This window comes from Oncorhynchus keta, chromosome 20, assembly GCF_023373465.1.
Source record: "Oncorhynchus keta strain PuntledgeMale-10-30-2019 chromosome 20, Oket_V2, whole genome shotgun sequence".
Taxonomy (NCBI): Eukaryota; Metazoa; Chordata; class Actinopteri; order Salmoniformes; family Salmonidae; genus Oncorhynchus; species Oncorhynchus keta.
In genome coordinates, this window is record NC_068440.1 from 3,029,593 (window position 1) to 3,048,115 (window position 18,523).

Here is an 18,523-nt window from a genome sequence, read left to right on the forward strand (position 1 = left end):
AAAGAAAGAAATAAGCCTTCCACAACCATGAGACCCACTAATAATTGAATTTGTCAAGAAGCCACTCCTACGTTGTCTTGGCTGTGTGCTTAGGGACGTTGTACTGCTGGAAGGTGAACCTTTGCCCCAGTCTAAAGTCCAGAGCAGGTTTTCATCAAGGATCGCTCAGTACTTTGCTCCTTTCATCTTTCCCCCAATCAACATTATTAGACACTGGCCTAGATACTAGCTAATATGGCTTGCCATCATGTATTGGAGTTCTCCCTTTCACTGACACAGTAAGACAGTAGCATTAAAAATGTATCAAAGGGCCAGTCTAAAATAATAAACGGTCCGAATCTGGCCCGCGGGCCACCAGTTGAATAGCCCTGGAGTAAGCCCAAGCAAAGCATATATACTATAACAGAGTTTACGTGATCAATGGAGGGAACAAACTACATAGGCATTTTATATGAAACGGAGCCAAATCCAAGACAGGATTTACATGTGTAACTCCAGTTCTCATGAAGGATGTAAGCTACTCTCAATCATCTGCTCACTCACACATAATATGCACCTACATTAATACTGACTCTACACACATACAAGCTGCTATTAATCTTTCTAATTTTCTGTTGCCTAGTCACCTTACCTCTGTACATATAGTGGAAAGTAGTGTGAGCCCGTTGGAATTACCTGGATTTATGCAAGAATCGGTCATAACATTTGACCTGATCTTCATCTAAGTCACAACAATAGACAGTCAGTCTGCTTAACCTAATAACACACAAAAGTATATGTTTCCATGTGTTTGTTGAACACACTGTGTAAACATTCACAGTGCAGGGTGGGAAAAGTATGTGAACCCTTGGCAGCAATAACCTCAACCAAACACTTTCTGTAGTTGCGGATCAGATCTGCAGAATGGCCAGGAGGAACTTTGGACCAATCCTCTTTGCAAAACCGTCTCAGTTCGGCAATATTCTTGGGATGTCTGGTGTGAACCTCTCGAGGTCATGCCACAGCATCTCAATCGGGTTGAGGTCAGGAATCTGACTGGGCCACTCCAGAAGGTGTATTTTCTTCTGATGAAGCCATTCTATTGTTGATTTACTTCTGTGTTTTGGGTCGTTGTCCGGTTGCATCACCCAACTTCTGTTGAGCTTCAATTGGCGGACAGATAGTCTAACATTCTCCTGTAAAATGTCTTGATGAACTTGGGAATTCATTTTTGCACCGATGACAGCAAGCTGTCCAGGCCGAGGCAGCCCCAAACCATGACACTCCCTTCACCATACTTTATAGTTGGGATGAGGTTTTGATGTTGGCTTTTTTTTCTCCACACATAGTGCTGTGTGTTCCTTCCAAACAACTCAACAGTAGTTTCATCTGTCCAGAGAATATTTTGCCAGTAGCGCTGTGGAACATCCAGGTGCACTTTTGCCAACTTCAGACATGCAGCAATGTTTTTCTTTGGACAGCAGTGGCTTCTTCCGTGGTGACTCCCATGAACACCATTCTTGTTTAGTGTTTTACGTATCGTAGACAGGTCAACAGAGATGTTTGCACGTTCCAGAGATTTCTGTAAATCTTTAGCTGACACTCTAGGATTCTTCTTAACCTCATTGAGCATTAAGCACTGTGCTCTTGCAGTCATCTTTGCAGGATGGCCACTCCTAGGGAGAGTAGCAACAGTGCTGAACTTTCTCCATTTATAGACAATTTGTCTTACCGTGGATTGATGAACATCAAGGCTTTTAGAGATACTTTTGTAACCCTTTCCAGCTTTATACAAGTCATCAATTCTTAATCTTAGGTCTTCTGAGATCTCTTTTGTTCGAGGCATGGTTCACATCAGGCAATGCTTCTTGTAAATAGCAAACTCACATTTTGTGAGTATTTTTTACAGGGCAGTGCAGCTCTAACCAACATCTCCAATCTTGTCTCATTGATTGGACTCCACAATAGCTGACTCCTGACTCCAATTAGCTTTTGGAGAAGTCATTAGCCTAGGGGTTCTAGGGCTGGGCGATATGGCCAAAATAGCATATCATATGAAAGCTGGTGGTTCAATATTCCCAGTTAAGTTTTAGATTGTAGTTATTATAGGAATTATAACGCGTCGACTATTTCTCTCTATACCATTTGTATTTCATATACCTTTGACTATTGGATATTCTAATAGGCACTTCATTATTGCCAAGTCTAATTTCAGGATGTGATAGACTTGAAGTCATAAACAGCGCTGTGAATCAACCATTGCTAAGAGCTGCTGGCAAACGCAGTAAAGTTTGAATTAATGCTTACAAGCCTGCTGCTGCCTACCACCACTCAATCAGGTCGCAATTTTAAATGAGAACTTGTTCTCAACTTGCCTACCTGGTTAAATAAAGGTGAAATAACTAAAATAAAAAATAAAATAGACTTAATTATAATAAACAGAAATACGAGCCGTTGGTCATTAATATGGTCAAATCCGCAAACTATCATTTAGAAAACAAAACGTTTATTCTTTCAGTGAAATACGGAACCGTATTTTATCTAAAGGGTGACAACCCTAAGTCTAAATATTGCTATTACATTGCACAACCTTCAATGTCATAATTATGTAAAATGCTGGCAGATTAGTTCGCAAATAGCCAGGCGGCCCAAACGGTTGCATTTTTTATTTGATTTATTTCACCTTTATTTACCCTGACTCTGCATGAAATGAACGCAAGAGAAGTGACAATTTCCCTAGTTAATATTGCCTGCTCAAATTAATTCCTTTTAACTAAATACGCAGGTTTAAAACATATACTTCTGTGTATTGATTTTAAGAAAGGAATTGTTGTTTATGGTTAGGTACATTCGTGCAACGATTGTGCTTTTTTCACGAATGCGCTTTTGTTAAAACGTCACCTGTTCACCACGTTGATTATATGCAACGCAGGACAGGCTAGTTATCTTAGTAATATCAACCATGTGTAGTTAACTACTGGTTATGTTAACCTCTTTCAGCTAGGTGGCACTATTTTTATGTTTGGAAAAATAACGTCCCCAAAGTAAACGGCCTATTTCTCAGGCCCCTATGCTAGAAAACGCATATAATTGACAGATAAAGATAGAAAACACTAAAGTTTCCAAAACTGTCAAAATATTGTCTGTGAGTATAACAGAACTTATATTGCAGGCGAAAACCTGATGAAAATCAAACCAGGAAGTGGCTTCTATTTTGAAAGCGCTATGTTCCATAACCTGCCTTCGCTCCATTTAAAGGGATATCAACCAGATTCCTTTTCTTATCACTTCCTCAAGGTGTCAGTCTTTAGACATAGTTTCAGGCTTTTATTTTGAAAAATGAGCGAGAAAGATATCGCATCAGGTGTTCGCATGAGTTTTGCTTGCGCAACAGAGCTTGGGCAGCCATCGTCTCTCCCTCTCTTGCTAAAAAAAGACAGTCGCGGTTGATATATTATCAATTATATATATTTTAAAAACAACCTGAGGATTGATTATAAAAACTTTTGACATGTTTCTGTGGACATTATGGATACTATTTGGAATTTTCGTCTGCGTTGTGACTGCTCGAGCCTGTGGATTTCTGAACATAACGCGCCAAACAAACATAGGTATTTTGGAGTGAGTGAGTGAAAACATCCGAAGAGCAAAGGTAAACGATTAATTTGATTGCTTTTCTGATTTTCGTGACCAAGCTACTTTGATGCTAAGTGTTCATAATGTTTTGTCTAGTGATCGATAAACTTACGCAAACACTAGGATTGCTTTCACTGTAAAAGCATATTTCCAAAATCTGACACGACAGGTGGATTAACAAAGAGCTAAACTGTGTTTTGCTATATTGCACTTGTGATTTCATGAATATAAATATTTTTAGTAATATTATTTGAATGTGGCACTCTGCAATTCAGCGGTTGTTGATGACAATTATCCCGCTAACGGGATGAGTATCGTCAAGAAGTTTAGATTGTTTGTTTTTTATAAAGATAAGTTTAATGCTAGCTAGCAACTTAACTTGGCTCCTTGCTGCACTAGCGTAACAGGTGGTCAAGCCTGCCACGCAGTTTCCTCATGGAATGCAATCAGCCATAATCGGCATCCAAAATGCAGATTACCGATTGTTATGAAAACTTGAAAATCGGCCCTAATTATAATTATTATATTCAGCCCAAGGGCACAACAGCCACAAGGGGCATGAATTTTTTAGGGGTCATTACGGCCACACAAAGAGGATGCCGCCGGGAAATTCGATGCATTATAAAGTGCTTGTCAAATTGTGAATGAGAGACTGATGAAGTGTGTACAGCCTGCACAAAAAAACAAAGCAGTGCTCATGCCTTTCATGCAACTTTTTTCAAATCTTCAGTCGCACCATGCAGCCTTAATGTATTAAAAATCAAAACATATAGCCCAACATTTGTATCACAACTAAAGTGAAATAAATAACAAAAATAAGTATATAGGGCCCGTTTCTCAATTTTTAAAAAATGTACCCCCTTTTCATGGTATCCAATTGTTTTTAGTAGCTACTATCTTTTCTCATCGCTACAACTCCCATATGGGCTAGGGAGAGACGAAGGTTGAAAGTCATGTCTTGATCTACTTCAAAGAAGGTTTTATTTTACCTTTCTTTAACTAGGCAAGTCAATTAATAAACATATTCTTATTTTCAATGACGGCCTAGGAACAGTGCCTGTTTTAAGGGGTAGAACGATTTGTACCTTGTCACATCGGGGATTCGAACTCTAAACACTGCTGCCCCAAACAAGGTCTGTGTTTCGTGCCTCAGCGTTTTGATACCCGTGTAAATCTCACTAGGATAAGGTAACGTTTGTCAACATATGTTCATAAATCCACTCTACAAAAAAAATGATCTTCGCTCATATTTAGCCTATATTGATCTGAGTTACCTTGTCCTATGGATATCTACAGTTATAAAATTGGCAAGGTGGTGTTAGACTACACGAAACACAGACCTTATTTTAAGTGAATCTAAAAAATATCCTATGGAATAAATGAATGAAGGAACCACTTTTCAGATTTTGCTAGAAGGTGTCATGGGAATTATGACTCGCACTTTGGTACCATGCCCATTATTAAAATAAGATTTCCTGCATATAGAAATTACAGTTTTTGTTTTCAACATTCATCACAGGTAACTTAAACTCTATTTTTATTCAAACAGTTGAGAGTATTTGTCTCCTAAGCAGACTCTTCATTATCATTGTCACCTCAGAGCTGTGTGCATGTTTTACAGATGGCAGAGAAAAGCAGAGCACCCTTGTGAGACTATTACATGGAATTGGCACCAGGGAAAGCAAATTGTCTTATTTGTGATAAAGATGTAAGCATGGGGTCAGCAACGGCTAAATAAAAAAAATACCACCAACCTCTCTGCGCACCGAACCCGTTAGCGGGATTAAATTCGACAACATACAGTGATCGCTACATAAATAGTCATATTAAACATTCATGAAAATACAAGTGTCTCACATGTTTCGAAAGCCTAGAATCTTGCTAATCCAACTGCGTTGTCAGATTTAAAGAAGGATTTACTGCGAAATAATACGATGCGTTAATTTGAGAACAGAGCCCAATAAAAACAAACGATTTCAACCAGCACAAGGCGTAACAAAATCACAAATTGCAATAAAATAAATTGTTTACCTTCGACGATCTTCTTCCGTTTGCAATCCCAATGCTCATTGTTACACAATGAATGGTCTTTTGTTTGATAAAATCCATTTTTATAGTCTAATATTCCGTCTCATTCAATTTTCGACAGCAGATTCGATGTAAATACACACACTAAACGTGATTTTTCCAGTCATGTTTGGTTTCATTGCAATCAACTGGTTTGTTTGTAACACAACCAAACCTGATGGGTCATTTCGCGGGAAGTATTGGCTGAAAGAAACCGATTTGAAGACAACAAGTAATGACATCATTGTGCACCAATGATATGACCGTTGTTTCGTTGATTGACTGTATTTTAACCCAATGACCACTGATCGTCTTGAAATCTAGCTGGGTAGATAGCCAATGAGCTGAGGTAAACGGCAATATGTAATGGTTGTGTTGGAAGACCAACCCATGTAGTAAACTCCGGTGTAAAGAGGGTCATTCGCCATTGAAGATTCATACTGGAAGGAGCGCATGTTACTCACAGCACTTTTTTGGTAAAGCGCATCTTCAGCTGTTTATATATCAATCAGTATGGCGACTAAGTCAGGGAAAGCTAAATCTAAGTCTAGCTATACAGATGTACACACAATTTTAGAAGAAATTGATCGGGAAAGTGAGACAGAGATTGTTGGAGGACTGAATTAGTCCATCCACACAGACAGCGTTGTGAAGAAGGCGCAGCAGTCTCTTCAACCTCAGGAGGCTGAAGAAATTCAGCTTGTCACCAAAAGCACTCACAAACTTCTACAGATGCACAATCGAGAGCATCCTGTCGGGCTGTATCACCACCTGGTACGGCAACTGCTCCGCCCACACCCGTAAGGCTCTCTAGAGGGTAGTGAGGTCTGCCCAACGCATCACTGGGGGCAAACTACCTGCCCTCCAGGACACCTACACCACCCGATGTCACAGGAAGGCCATAAAGATCAGAGGACAACAACCACCCGAGCCACTGCCTGTTCATCCCGTTATCATCCAGAAGGCGAGGTCAGTACAGGTGCATCAAAGCAGGGACCGAGAGACTGAAAAACAGCTTCTATCTCAAGGCCGTCAGACTGTTAAACAGCCACCACTAACATTGAGTGGCTGCTGCCAAGATACTGACTCAACTCCAGCCACTTTAATAATGTAAATTGATGTAAAAAATGTATCACTAGCCACTTTAAACAATGCCACTTAATATAATGTTTACATACCCTACATTACTCATCTCATATGTATATACTGTACGCTATATCATCTACTGCATCTTTATGTAATACATGTATCACTAGCCACTTTAAACAATGCCACTTAATATAATGTTTACATACCCTACATTACTCATCTCATATGTATATACTGTACTCGATACCATCTACTGCATCTTGCCTATGCTGTTCTGTACCATCACACATTCATATATCTTTGTGTACATATTATATATCCCTTTACACTTGTGTGTATAAGGTAGTAGTTTTGGAATTGTTAGGTTAGATTACTCGTTGGTTATTACTCCATTGTCGTAACTAAAAGCACAAGCATTTCGCTACACTCACATTAACATCTGCTAACCATGTGTATGTGACAAATAAAATTAGATTTTGATTTGATCTTGGTGATTATTATTACATTTTTTTCAGAGGCACTTGTGCTCCCAAATTATAATTCCAGGAGGCACAGCAAAAATATTTAGGAGCATATGCCCCCAAAATGGTAGCACTGTAGAGCCCTGTTGTATTCTTCGTACTATAAAATAATGCCACGGAATTCAAAGCAAATCTTGTCTGCAAAATGAACAAGTGTAGCCCACAGCCAGATCAGGGCCTAACATAACAACAATTCAGAGTATGCTATTCTGTTCTTCTGCAATAGACTATATACCATGTTTCTTTAGAGCAGTCTAAAATAAATAATGGATATATTGTGATGACGTAGGCTATATTACTTTTTTAAATATAGTTGTTTCAAAGGTCTGCATCAGTGGCTTGTAGGCTATGCAGTCTCTCAATCCAAGATGGCAGCATGTCAAGTCGTTTGTCTGTGATTAGTAGTTTTTAACCTACTAATAACAATTCATTTATAGTGGCGCAAATCTATACTTTCCTTGTTGTGTAGTGCAAACTACTTAGTTTTGCTGGTGTAAAGATAGCGGGTCTCCCCCAACTCGAATAATCTTTTAATCGGCATTTGCACTTCTTTACTCAAAGTTTACCTAAGTAACCCTCCCTTTCCCTCTGCTGAGTGTCTCGTCCAAGCTGCTCCTCTTCGCTCTCCACCTGGCTGACAGCGGTTGTTGTTATGAAAACTTGAAATCGGCCTTAATTAATCGGTCATTCCGATTAATCGGTCGACTTCCAGTTCTTACTAGATGACTTGTCGTTTTCATGTTGTCTGTCTGTAATTGTGTAATGACTTGGTGCTGCTAAACTTGGCCAGGACGCTCTTGAAAAATACATTTCAAATCGCAATGAGTCCTTCCTGGTTATATAATACGTTTTTTTTTAATGCAAGGAAGCCAGGGGATGCTAAATGTGTTACTTATGGATCATGTGAATTGTCGCAGCTTTTTGTTAAAAATCGCGCAACATTTCAAAGTCCTGCTACTCATGCCAGGAATATAGTATATGCAAATGATAAGTATGTGTGTATAGAAAACACTGAAGTTTCTAAAACTGGTTAAATCGTGTCTGTGGCTATAACGCAACGTGTTTAGGAGTAAAAATCCCTCGAAAAACTGTTCTCCAAAAACACAAAAAATATATTAATCCGCCAGTCAATGTATTGTTTAAGGGGACTGCAAATACATAAAGATGCCCTGTAAACGCCTACAGCTTCCACACGATGTCGCCAGTGCTGGCATTTCTATCAGACTTAATCCTTGGTTGTTTTGCCCTTTCCTGTTTTAGTCTCTCATGGAAAAGATGGCCGCTGATTTCAAGACTAGCTGCTATCGAATACAGATCGCCCCGCGATGAATTGTGTAGATTATTAACGTTTATTAGTACCTAAAGTTGGTTTAGAAAAGTAGTTTGAAGTGTTTTGTAAAAGTTTATAGGCAACTTTTGTAATTTTAAAAAGTGACGTTGCGTCTTGTAAAAGGGAATATTCCTGGATCAGACCGGTCTTCAGAAAATGACATTTTGGCTATACAATGACTGATTTAATCGGGAAAAAGACCCAATTGTGATGTTTATGGGATATATAGGAGTGCCAAGAAAGAAGCTCGTCAAAGGTAATGAATGTTTTATATTTTATTTCTGCGTTTTGGGTAGCGCCGGCTACCGCAAAATCTGTCGTTTTAGGTGACGTTACAGTACTTTGGGGGTGCACGCTATCAGATAATAGCTTCTCATGCTTTCGCCAGAAAAGCATTTTACAAATCTGACTCGGTGGCTAGATTCACAACGAGTGTAGCTTTAATTCAGTACCTTGCATGTGTGTTTTAATGAAAGTTTGATTTTTATCAAAAACTACACGTGGCGCTCTTGAAATTTCCGCTGATTTGATCCCCACAGAGGGAGCTAATCCCTAACAAGTTTTAACTTTTTTTTTTTTTTCCATTTACCGTGAGACCGGCAGTTAATTGCTTGACAATCACTGGCTGACGAAATTGACCGCCACAGCCATAGTTTTGAGTTCGCAAGAAATGCATTTCACTGCACATTTTGTGCATGTGACATTAAAACTTAAAACTAAACGCTAAAATGTTAAGTGCTAAAAATGTGGGTTGTGTATGCACTTCTTGTCAAGTTGGCCCATACATCTCATGTTGGAAAATGATTGCATAATATGACTTATTATCACAATCGATATGAACAAATCCAATCACCTATGATGGATCAGAAAATGATCCGATGACCTGGATAAGGAAACCTCACGTCAACACCTGAAATTGTTCCACACACTAACACACTACCTGGACAATGGAAACGAGAATACTCACCAACAGGCTTTTGTGCTTCAAGGCTCTTTCCTTTGTAGGTATCAAACAGGTTGAGAGACGCATACTTGGATTTGCCATCCTTCCCCTTTGCAGTTTGCCCAGAGCGCTCTGACATTGCGCTGTCCGCTCATTGAGTAAGGTGAGCCCTGAGACTGGAAGAGAGAAAGAGATTGAGACATTTGACACCATGTATGCGTCACTGAACGTGAAGGTAAACGTGGTGTTGAGTTGATGCAGGTTCTAAACAACAAAACGAGTCCCGATATCCAGTCTTTTCTTATCAGTGTATGCATTACAAAGTTTGTAGTGTGGACAGACAGGGGGGGGGACAGTGCTCAGAACAGGTCAATAACATTAGAGACCAATGTAGGAGCAGAGCTAGCACGTGAACAGTACATTGCCATGAACAAGTCAACACAGGAAATACTGTACCGAGAGAATAATGCGATCCATGGCATAGTTTCCATGGTGATGCATTATAAATTATGTTAACTTTTTCTAGGACTGCCTTGAGAGGGGTTGCCTCCATGGCAACAACACCAGGGTTGAGCCCATTTTCCAGCTCACCAATAAAATCCACTGGGCTGACATTGGTCCAATTCATAAAGATTTGGCTACAGCTTGAGAGTTGTTCTGTGTCTGTAAACGGATCATATATTACAAAAACAATATCCGTCTTTGTAGGCGGCGCAATATTGTTTGGGGAAAATGTTGCCCCCTTGTCATGTTACAAAGATGGAGGTCAATTGCAAACTGCACATTAAGTTGATGATTATCAAATGAATTAACGGGCAACTGGGCCCCTCTGTAGCTCAGTTGGTAGAGCATGGAGCTTGCAACGCCAGGATGGTTTGTTCGATTCCTGGGACCACCCATACGTAACAAAATGCAGGGGGTCCGCAGTCAGATCTCAAAATATATACAGTACCAAACAAGTCATTCCAAGGGGTTTTCATCTAGAATGACCCAGAAAAGACATACCAACCTACCTACTGTCTCTGTGTGCGTCACCCAAAACAACAGTCCTGTTTGTGCTGGTACTGCACGGTGAGAATGTCAGCTCTGTCACATGTTGCTGGGCTGGTTTCACTACAACAGGACTCGTCTCTCTCCACAACTGCACTGACTTGACTGGTGACCCTCCACACATAAATATTTATATTATGTAAAATATAGCGACAGAAAATCTGCTTCTATTTGGGGAGAAGTTTTTTGTTTGTGATGTAGGGGTTTCATCACCCTACTGCACATGTACGTTTGAGTCCTTGTGGCAAAAAGTAGTATGCTTGATATATGATTTGATTTCAGAACAATAAGGATGGATTTGTCAAGATTAGAATGAATGTACAGTACCAGTCAAACGTTTGGACACACCTACTCATTCAAGGGTTTTTTTGTTTTTACTATTTTCTACAATAATAGTGAAGACATCAAAACTATTAAACATTGGGAATCATGTTGTAACCAAAAATAGTGTAAAACAAATGAAAATATATTTTAGATTCTTCAAGTAGCCACCATTTGCCTTAATGACAGCTCTGCACACTATTGGCATTCTCTCAACCAGCTTCACCTGGAATGCTTTTCCAACAGTCTTGAAGGAGTTCCAACACAGGCTGAGCACTTGTTGGCTGCATTTCCTTCACTCTGTGGTTCAACTCATCCCAACCCATCTCAATTGGGTTGAGGTCGGGTGATTGTGGGGGCCAGGCCATCTGATGCAGCACTCCATCACTCACAGTCTTGGTCAAATAGCCCTTACACAGCCTAGAGGTGTGTTGGGTCAATGTCCTGTTGAAAAACAAATGATAGTCCCACTAAGCGCAAAACGAGATGGGATTGCATTTCACTGCAGAATGCTGTGGTAGCCATGCTGGCTAAGAGTGCCTTGAATTCTAAGTGAATAAGAGTGTCACCATCACACCTCCTCCTCCATGCTTCACGGTGGGAACCACACATGCGGAGATCATCCGGTCACCTACTCTGCGTTTCACAAAGACACATCAGTTGGAACCAAACATCTCCAATTTGGACTCTAGACCAAAAGGACCGACTTCCACCGGTCTAGTGTCCATTGCTCGTGTTTCTTGTCCCAAGCAAGTTTCTTCCGCTTATTGGTATCCTTTAGTAGTGGTGGCTGCAATTTCTGAGGCTGGTAACTCTAATGAACTTATCCTCTGCAGCAGAGGTAACTCTGGGTCTTCCTTATCTGTGGCGGTCTTCATGAGAGCTGGTTTCATCATAGCGATTGATGGTTTTTGCGACTGCACTTTGAAGATACTTTCAAAGTTATTGAAACTTTCCAGATTGACTGACCTTCATGTCTTAAAGTAATGATGGAGTGTCATTTCTCTTTGCTTATTTGAGCTGTTCTTGCCATAATATGGACTTGGTATTTTACCAAATAGGGCTATCTTCTTTATACCACCCCTAGCTTATCACAGCTGCTTGGCTAAAACTCATTAAAGGAAATATTTTCACAAATTAAAAAGGTACACCTGTTAACTTCTTGGTGACAGGAGGGCAGTATTGCGTAGCTTAGATGAATACGGTGCCCAGAGTAAACTGCCTGCTACCCTGTCCCAGATGCTAATATATGCATATTAGTAGAAGTATTGGATAGAAAACACCCCGAAGTGTCTAAAACTGTTTGAATGAGGTCTGTGAGTATAACAGAACTCATATGGCAGGCGAAAACCTGAGAAAAATCCAACCAGGAAGCGGGTAATCTGAGGCTTGTAGTTTTTTTTTTAACTCAGCCCCTATTGTGGATACAGTGGGATATTGGTTATGTTGCACTTCCTAAGGCTTCCACTAGATGTCAACAGTCTTTATAACTTTGTTTAAGGCTTCTACTGAGAGTGGGACCGAGAGAGGAATGAGTCAGGTGTCTGGCAGAGTGCCACAGGCTCGTATCGCACAGTCACGAGAGAGTTAGCTCTCGTTCCATTGCTTTTCTCCAGACACAGGAATTCTCCGGTTGGAACATTATTGAAGATTTATGATATAAACATCCTAAAGATTGATTCTATACTTAGTTTGACAAGTTTCTAAGGGCTGTAAACGGAACTTCTTGAACTTTTCGTCCGATGTTCGGCTGGACCTGAACGCGCTTTTGGATTTGTTGACCAAACGCCCTAACAAAAGAAGCTATTTGGACATAAATGGGCATTATCGAACAAAACAAACATTTGTGGAACTGCGATTCCTGGGAGTGCTTTCTGATGAAGATCATCAAAAGTAAGTGAATATTTATAATGCCTTTTCTGACTAATGTTGACTACCCAATATGGAGGATATCTTTTTGGCTGCTTTGTTGTCTGAGGATGAGCTGACCAATCAGCAGAAAAGGCTGCTTTTAAACATACATGACCACAATTTTTTTTGTGGGAAAACTCATATTGTAATTAATTATAGGTCATATTTCATATAATTACACTGGAGAGTACTAATAAGCTTTAATATGGCAAAGTTCTCGCTCTGCCTCATGGAAAAATGTGTAGAATTTCAGAATTGGTGCTGAGCGATTAGTGCCTTTTGAGGTCGGTTCGGTTTCAGTTAGATTATTAACAATAGAAAGATTTTCGATTTCAATAATATTTTTTTAACATTAAAATGCACTATGCATTGTTGGTTGAATGCTATAGCGCAGAATAAAACAAAAGTCTCATGATAGATTATCACTTATTAACCATCAGTTATTCACATTACAGACCGGACAAGTAGCCGCCACAATGGAATATGGTCATCGTAGTTAATCATCACGTTTTCTGCACTAAACTATGTAGAAAATGTGTAGAATTGCAAGAAATTAGCTTGGAAACTGTAATATTCTCTCTCCAATGCCAAGAGGCGGACCATTAAAATGTTCCTTCCCGGGGCCCGAGACATCAAGTCATGGTAAAACAGCTTGTATGTTATTTCTATCTCACTCAACTATGAGGGGTACCTTATTACTTTGCCATCATAGAAGGGTTCCCCCGACCTCAAGAAGTTTGAGAACCCTTGTAAGTGCACTGCAAACCACAAGAGCAACTGACAAGATAACTTGACCCATTTAAAAGACAATATTATTAGAGACCAGCAGGCACCCACCATTAAATACACTACATGATAAATAAAGGATGTGTTCAATGCACATTTGTATGACGTAAAGATACGAGTTGCTTCAATGGGATAAATGTACTTTTAGTCATACTATTGTCCCAAACACAGCCAAATAGCAGCACACCTTGTGTGCCTCAATACCCCGATGAGATTAGAAAATTAGGTCGTGGGATGGCCGGCAAATAACATGTTGTTCAGGGATTAAGAGGGCAGATAAGCAAGCCATCAATGTAATACACCAGGAAAGGGCCTTGTAACGCAAAAAGGAGTTCAGGGCCAGCCACAGCATGCCATCATAACAGCACACTCAAAGGCAAGGGTCAGCACAACACAGTCCAAGTATACCACTTCACCAAAAATAGTTTCTAGCATAAACATCACATTGTCTGTAGCCATAGCTAACTCTGAACAGCAATCTAATACGGCCTCCATATTCACGTTGGGAGGGGGACTGCGATGTTTCGAAATGCATACCCAGATAAATTGCCGTGGTGAAATTAGTTTAGTTTACATTCCTCGTTGAATAACAGTGAATGCGTCAATCAACTCAGTTTTTAATGCTTTAGTATAGATTGTATAAATCTTAATTTCTAGGAACTATGCGATTTGGCAAATTATTTTATGAAGAGAACAAAACAAAATGGCGGTGCGGGTAGGCCATCTGCATTATAACAAACCGGTTAGCAATTAAGCTAGCTAACTATACGATGCAAACATTGCATGTAGCTATGACCCACATGGGCATGGTTGTTGTGCGACAAGATTGTATAACTATACAGTAGAACCAATATATCTACATTAGTAACCTAGCCATCTGTAATATAGATCTCTCTACATCTCGCCCTGCTATGAACCAAACCATCCAGCTAATAGCTAGCTAACCAACACTATTGTCGCTAGCGAGTGACTGTTAGCCGATGCTAACGTTAGTTAACTAATGTTACCACATTAGCACACATCTAGCGGTTGCCATCGTTACATTTCAACTATAATATAGTTAGCTAGCTAGCTAATATGTTACATCAGGAAATACAAGATGTAAGTACTAACCTGGTCTTGTCCCGACTTGTCTCGAGTTGTATCGCAGAATAATGTTATCACGTTAGCCCTCTACTAACTAACGTTAGCTAGTTTATTGCTCACGCTGTCGCTGGCAAGTAACGTTTACCCTAGCTTGCGAGCAAAATTACCACTCTGCTAGCTCAAACTACAAATTAATTAACGTTATAAAATAAGAGAGGGGATATTGGAGATTGATGTGTGTAAAGCGGCTTACTTGTACTCCTTTTTCTTTTTCCACAAAACCAATGAAAAAGAAAAATATTACAGGAGAGCTTAATCCGTCACTACAAGAGCCGTCAACGGCTACTAGAGACGGTAGTGCAGAGGGGGCGGAGGGCACACAAAGAGGGCGGGGTCAGATTAACATAATGAATTCTGAATCCGCATGTTGTCCTATCAAATCTAACATTTCGGATTATTTCAACATGTTGCATGGATTTAAATCACGCCCTATCCTACATTGTCAGGTCGAGTACCCAAATAATGTATTTTACAGCGCTCTGATCAGCAAACCGTGTACTGGGTTTATTTCGTCTCACTGTCTGGTTGCTATTTATCAACACCAAAACAAAATCAAATGTGTGTTTTTCACTCACAATATAATGCAATTCAATAGTTTATGTTTTACACCTCTTGATCAGATCTCATGCATGACCAAAGCGTTAAAGTGGAAGTTCACTCATTTTTACGTGGCCTTAATTTCACTATTTCTGTGCTTGTAGTATCCCCCAAAACTGTTTTAACATTTTAATATATTTTATTATTTTTATCTTGAGCACAATATTTTTTAGCAAATGCAGAGACATTCAGAATGTGATATGAGATTTTTTGGAGTGTTTTTGGAGCTTTTTCTAACATGCTTTAGACACATTTTCATAGTGCATTGTAGTCAATGGCAAGTGATGACTCAAAAAGTGACAACCAATTTTCTCTGACCAAACGAAAAATAAACTAAATACATTTTGGGGGATCAACTACAAGCACAGAAACAGTGAAAATAAGGCCACGTGAAATGGGCGAACTTCCCCTTAAAAAAATTGTCAATAATATTAATAATTCATTCATTTATTAGTAATTAATTCATTCAATTATTCATGAATATATTAGTCATTTCATTCATCAATTCATTGTTGACTATAGACAGGCAGCACTATCCTGATGCAGCACAGGGGCTGTATCCACAACAAAACATTTTTAATAGTTGATTATAACTTGTGGATGAAATACTGAAACTATTCCCATTCTTCAATGCTTTGAGGCAGCATCTCAATATTGGAATTTTGACCTAGATAGTTTGTGTGTATGCATTGATATGTAGGCTACTTGTGCCTTTTTCTTTTAATGTATGTAGTTCTGTTCTTGTCTATTGATATTCTGTATTATGTCATTCTGTATTGTTTCATATTTTGTGTGGACCCCAGGAAGAGGAGCTGCTGCTTTTGCAACAGCTAATGGGGATCCTAATAAAATACCAAATAGATGTGAAGCTTTTCGAGAATGCTTTTTAAATGCGAAACATGTATTTTGATGGAAGGTCTAAGATGTCAAGTAACAATTTCCTCTCTTCCTTTTTTAATTTAATGCATGGAAAATATCATGTGTAGCAACATTCAGGTAACCTTAATTATCAAGGTCAATGTATTTTTTTAAGTAACTCAATTACTTTTACTCTAAGTACCTTTTAATTTAGGTACTTTTGACTTTTACTTCAGTAGTTTTTTTTAAATGTCATTTTTCTTCTACTTGAATAAAATGTAATTAAAGTAACAGAACTTCTACTTGAGTAGGATATTTCAGTACTCTTTCCACTTCTGACTTTGATTAGCATAAAATAAAATAATTTCATGTTCTGTGAGTTCTCTCTATTTCCCATGCGTGAACAGTTTCAGTGTGTCAAGATGGACAGTAGACCTATTCATGAAGATTACGAAAACATATGCAGATGATAGAGTAGCTTTCAAGTGGGGTAATTGTTGTACTTTTTTTTCAGTGTTAACGCTTAATTAAAATATTTATTTTATTAATTGTTTTACTCTCTCCTCCATTAAGTTGTTTTTGTTGTTGTTGCATTAACTAGCTCTATGTAACATAAACACACAGTAATCAATGTCAATCGAGACATTGATCTTGAAAGAGAATTTGTTTGGATAGAAAACAAATCAACCTTGAGTTTGGTCATAAAAACAGCTAAAGTTCATCATTAGTGTCACACCAGCATTCGCTTTGGCTCCCCCTCCTGTTCAGCTCAGGCATTCAGCGTTGCCGGACTTCAAGCTGCTGCCGAACCCAAAATACCCCTGACTGCAGTGTGCAATTCGGGGCCTGGCTCAATGTGGGTGGAGTCCCACGTTTGACCCCACCCACTTTATTTTTGTCCATCTGAGGTTTGACAGTACACGGCAGATGTGTTGTAACACTTTTTGCTTCATGCTATATTTTGAGACAAGCTACTGATATTGTTGCAGTGAACATACTTGTTGTGTAAGTTATGTACTCTTAAAATTGTGTTGATAAATGTTATAACTTTGTAATTATATTATTTAATTGAGCATATATACACACACACACAGTTGCTACCTGTCCTGATTTATACTGCTACTTACTTTCCTCATGAAAATGGAGACAGACTATACCACAGTGACAAGCTGAATGTGCTTTTACATTAAGTTATACCAGCTCCAGTACAGAGATCAGAGATTCGGGTGACTTCTATGTCATCTTTACTAAACAATTGAAACAATTAACCCAGCAGACAAAAACAAGGTTTGACCCCTCTTCAAAAATGGCTTCACTCCTGCTCCTCAAAAGAGACAAACAGTAATGTTCTTGTTGTCAACTGCCTCAATGTAGAACATCTCATAATCTCTCTGTAGCTGGAACATGAAGGGTTCCTTGAGAATATTTTCCTCTTCATCCAGGCCACCATACAACCATAGTTCTTTAAGCATCACCAATCCAAAATTAAATCTAGAATCAGCTTCCTATTTCGCAACAAAGCATCCTTCACTCATGCTGCCAAACATACCCTCGTAAAACTGACTATCCTACCGATCCTTGACTTCGGCGATGTCATTTACAAAATAGCCTCGAATACTCTACACAGCAAATTGGATGTAGTCTATCACAGTGCCACCCATTTTGCCACCAAAGCCCCATATACTACCCACCATGGCGAACTGTATGCTCTCGTTGGCTGGCCCTCGCTTCATATTCGTCGCCAAACCCACTGGCTCCAGGTCATATATAAGACTTTGCTAGGTAAAGCCCCACCTTTTCTCAGATCACTGATCACCATTAGCACTGGTCATCCCCAAAGCCAACTCCTCCTTTTTTCTCCTTTGCACCCCAGTAACTCTACTTGCACATTCATCTTCTGTACAACTATCAGTCCCTTGTTGAATTGCTAAATTGTAAATATTTCACCACTATGGCCTATTTATTGCCTTACCTCACTAATCTTACTACATTTGCACACACTGTACATATACTTCTCTATTGTGTTATTGACTGTACGTTTGTTTATCCCATGTGTAACTCTGTGTTGTTTGTGTCGCACTGCTTTGCTTTATCTTGGCCAGGTCGCAGTTGTAAATGAGAACATGTTCTCAACTGGCCTATCTGGTTAAATAAGACCGCATTACACATAAGGGTTGTAATGCGGTCTTCCCTGTCCATCCCAATTACACTAGGGAGGGAAACAGTGCCTTTAAATGTTTGACGTTCGCACCACCTTGCTGCCTCTAGGGTGTCCCTTAGAAGAACATC

General features: G+C 39.3%; 1 protein-coding gene across 3 annotated transcripts in view; it reads right to left on the minus strand.

Annotated features, from left to right (window-relative positions):
* The window catches only part of LOC118399158 (protein PRRC2A-like), a 46,483-nt gene extending 31,375 nt beyond the window's left edge, over positions 1-15,108 (minus strand). For 2 of the 3 annotated variants that reach the window (XM_035794989.2, XM_035794987.2), the window contains exons 1-2: positions 14,747-15,079; positions 9,590-9,741 (exon numbers count right to left, since the gene is read on the minus strand). In XM_035794989.2, the coding sequence (XP_035650882.1) occupies positions 9,590-9,704 (115 nt within the window). In that variant the 5' untranslated portion in view covers positions 9,705-9,741; positions 14,747-15,079. Of the gene's footprint in view, positions 1-9,589; positions 9,742-14,746 lie in introns of all 3 variants that reach the window. The other variant, XM_035794988.2, reaches the window with a different exon arrangement.
* Between the last annotated feature and the right edge of the window lie 3,415 nt (positions 15,109-18,523).